The sequence below is a fragment of the Zerene cesonia genome, chromosome 8, assembly GCF_012273895.1.
Source record: "Zerene cesonia ecotype Mississippi chromosome 8, Zerene_cesonia_1.1, whole genome shotgun sequence".
In the NCBI taxonomy this organism is placed as follows: domain Eukaryota; kingdom Metazoa; phylum Arthropoda; class Insecta; order Lepidoptera; family Pieridae; genus Zerene; species Zerene cesonia.
This window is the reverse complement of record NC_052109.1, coordinates 6,539,388-6,543,382: the sequence shown is the minus strand read 5'-3', so window position 1 is coordinate 6,543,382 and position 3,995 is coordinate 6,539,388. Positions and strand designations below refer to the sequence as shown.

At 32.3% G+C, this 3,995-nt stretch overlaps 2 protein-coding genes across 2 annotated transcripts in view; one reads left to right on the top strand and one right to left on the bottom strand.

The window, feature by feature from the left end:
* The window catches only part of LOC119828545 (N-acetylneuraminate lyase-like), a 41,687-nt gene that overhangs the window by 2,381 nt on the left and 35,311 nt on the right, over window positions 1–3,995 (top strand). The window lies entirely within an intron of this gene.
* LOC119828546 (L-asparaginase 1) overlaps window positions 1–3,995 on the bottom strand; it is a 48,641-nt gene that overhangs the window by 22,307 nt on the left and 22,339 nt on the right. Inside the window, exon 4 of the mRNA XM_038350730.1 lies at window positions 3,765–3,890. Coding sequence (XP_038206658.1) covers window positions 3,765–3,890 — 126 coding nt within the window. The remainder of the gene's footprint in view (window positions 1–3,764; window positions 3,891–3,995) is intronic.

Genomic DNA, 3,995 nt, shown 5'->3' with positions numbered 1-3,995 from the left:
TTAACCGTGCCACAGTAATCTTACGTTATAATCCAGCCGCTTTAACCGTGCCACAGTAATCTTACGTTATAATCCAGCAACTTTAACCGTGCCACAGTAATCTTACGTTATAATCCAGCCGCTTTAACCGTGCCACAGTAATCTTACATTATAATCCAGCCGCTTCAGCCGTGTCACACCGCCTATGTCCTAAACATACCTATGATATATAATAACCTATGTCATAATATGATAACCTATGTCGTAAACACCATTAGATTCCAATCTATGGGCTAGCCCATAGATATCTAGAATCTATATTCCGCGAGATTATAATCTGTCGACAAATTATGATCCGGAACGTGTGTCCGTTACATTGTAAAATGAGCATTCAATATGATAAGTTCATACACGCAGCCTGCACCTGACCGACCTTTGGAAAAAGTAATTTCTTTGCGTTATTCATTACTGCGACGTATTCGAAATATAAAAATGAAAAAAAAAAACAAATATAACAGATCACATTTTGTCGACAGATTACAATCTCGCGAGTTAGATTATAGTTTTTACGATCTGACGGTGGCAGTTGTCTGCCCCCCGCTTATAGGTATCAGGTGACTCCTTTGCCGGCTATGACATACAAAAAGATAGTTCGCTGCGACGGATACGTATACGATACGGACGGATCGTTATGATGTATAATTATAAATTTCCGAGCTATATTAATGTATGCACAATCAGAAAAAGCATTCGACTACTAAATACTTAGACGAAGCGATCATATGAAAATATAATACAATTGAATGTATAAACATTAGTACTTTGGGCAGCTTATGAACTACGACTAAATATTTGAAGGAACATATCAAAATGGCAAAAGAATCAAATAGTTCGACGTGATCTGCCAACCGTACTTTCCGTACCCATAAGTAGTGGTGGAAAAAAACGAATAATAATAAATTGGCCTGACGAAGGATAGGTGTTAATAATTAATAAAAATTCTATTTGAGTCCCGTCTCCTATTAATATGGATTATGTATATTGCATTGAGTGGGAATTATATTTATTGGATTATAACAAATACGTGTAATGCCAATGACAGTAAGAGCGACGAGTAAATAAGTTATCGTTCGATTTCAATAAAATCAAAAGACAATCACTGTCTTGCAAACTTCAAAAATAGATGACTTATTAATATTGTCATTTATTTATGACTAAGCCTTATTTAATACGTGATTATTAACTTCATCTGTATATTGTATGTAACCGACGCATTAGAAACACTTTGAAGACTATCAAGTGTCGATGACAAAACAACAATTTTATTATCCCTATTAAGATGATTATATCATTTCCTAACGCAAGACAATTTAGTTGTTCCAATAATTTTTTTGCCATTTTATTCATAAATATACGTTCAATTAATGGCATAACGAATAATAACATTCATTTATGATTCATCAATTCACTTTAGCACTTAGCACGTATGATGAGACTTAAACATCCCCGTTTACAATGTAGATAATAGAAACATCATAGATACAACGTTTTTTTGGTTGGTTACACACCTGATAGACTTAAAATTGATATACTTCATATATATTGCATGATGTATGTAATTTCGTTATTTATATACTAGCTTTTGCCTGCGGTTTCGCGAGCGTTAATTCATAGTTTAATAGATGTTAATAAACCTTCCTTTTGGATCACGCTGTATCTAAAAAAACCGCATCAAAATCCATTACGTAGTTTTTAAGATTTAAGCATACAAAGGGACATAGGGAAAGAGTAAGTGACTTTGTTTTATTGTTTTATACTATTTACACTTTATTAATAACAGTACGCACTCAAATAATAATTGTCGCCATTTGTTCAAAGGATAGAAATAACAATCTCATAAGAAAGCAAATAAATAAATTAAACAAATGTATAAATTCTTAACTATGTAAATCAAATTTTCAAGATATCGTTTATACATGATTCGTGTTGTATTTAAATAAACGAAACTACGACATACGTTTACTAACAAGTCCCTCTTCCAAGTGTGTATCGTTAACACATACGTAAAAACATCTTTATCGTTAAGAAATTGTATCAAATCATATCTCCTCATCAACGATAACTGTTTAGAAATTAAAAACTTTTTAACGGATTTTCGACGCGATTTATACATTATATTATTAACCCGACGTTTCGAACACTTTACAGCGAGCGTGGTCACGGGGAGACCACGCTCTAATATAATGAATGAATCGCGTTTAAAATCCGTTAAAAAGTTTTTAATTTCTACATGTATAATACTCGCGTAAAATCAAACACAAGAAAATACTAACGATAATTGTGTTCAGAATGTGCTCTAACAATTGCTCAACTGCAGTCGATAAATATTTATGTAATCACTAATTGCAAATGTGAGATTAAAACAATAAGTTCCCCAGAGATATCGACTCGCATCGCCGCCGTTAATAAGTGTTTAGCTATATAAACAATCTTTAACTTCGCGATTGCCAGCAAGAAATCGCTTTGAGCGATTAGGCCGCCGGTTACAATAATTGTTTCTATGTTAATTTTATGTAGGTGTATTATGCATACAATTCTATATTTTATCCGTTTCACTTAAAATAAATTAATTAGAAAGAAAGAAAGAAAGAAAGATCTTCTTTCTTTCAAATAAATAAATTACAGGATAGTTTTTATTATGACACAATTAAATGACAGTTGATCAACTTTGATTCTTGGACATGACGGTTTCCTCACGATGTTTCCCTTCACCGTTTAAAGCAATGGTGATGGGGACAATGTAGATTGAAAATTCAATAAATTTCTTATACGCTCGTCTAGTCTCGAACCCCCGCATTTTCGCTTGATGTCGGAGGTCGTAACCAAAGCGTAATGAATAATTCTAAATATTTTTAATTTGAAATAAACACACCTAAACAGGCACTCATTCTTACGGAAATATGATAGGGTATCAGCAAAAAATATTCAAAACATAACTACAAATTGAAGACCGTTTAACGCATATAATAACTATTCCCCAAATCCACCCACATGAATATTATTTATTCAAATATATACTCGAAAAATACAACCCTCCTTCTGCCATATTTTGTTTAAAAGAAAACCTTTTTTTGTAGTTAATATAATTAGGCGTTATTATTCTGTGAATTTGAATGTCGATTCAATAACAGAAAAGCAAAAAAAACGCAAAGTTTGTAACGAATAAATCAGTAGACCATCATTAAAAAGGCAAAAATAATTAGGTACTACACCCATCTAAAATCCAAACCTCATAATATCCAAGGTCTCACTCAAAAATTGTTAGCAAAAAAGAAATTACATAAGACAACTTTATTTCCTTATCATGTGCAATTTTAGAATTGAACAGATATTTTCATTAATTTTGCAACAGAATTGCATTTAAAACATATTGAATTTATTAGGCAAGAGAACAACAAATTATGCAGATACTATTTTAAATAATAACAAGAAAAGCTGTCTTCCCGTGACCACGCTCGCTGTAAAGTGTTCGAAACGTCGGTTTAATAATATAATGAATAAATCGCGTTTAAAATCCGTTAAAAAGTTTTTAATTTCTAAAAGCTATTCAAGTTAAATGCGCTGAATTTAAGAACTGCTTACTTCCAATTGAAAAATCCTTTTTTTATAGTTCATTTCATAAATTTACACTATAGCCGTGACACATCACCCAGGTAAAGCCGCAGAGCACAGCTAGTACACAATACCATATACCAGATATCTAGAACAGAGCAAAAAATGAATACCTGAGATCCAGTTAGGACGATACATTTCCCAATGTTCTCGAACATGAATGACAGCGCAGAAGCAGTATAGGACAATGTGTCTGTACCATGTAGAACCACGAACCCATCATACTCGCCATAGTATTTCTGCGGATAGAAAATTAACTAGTTTAATACTATCCTTATACTATACTAATTAACTGGTCCAATCTATATATATAAAAGAAAGTGGTGTTAGTTACACTATTTATA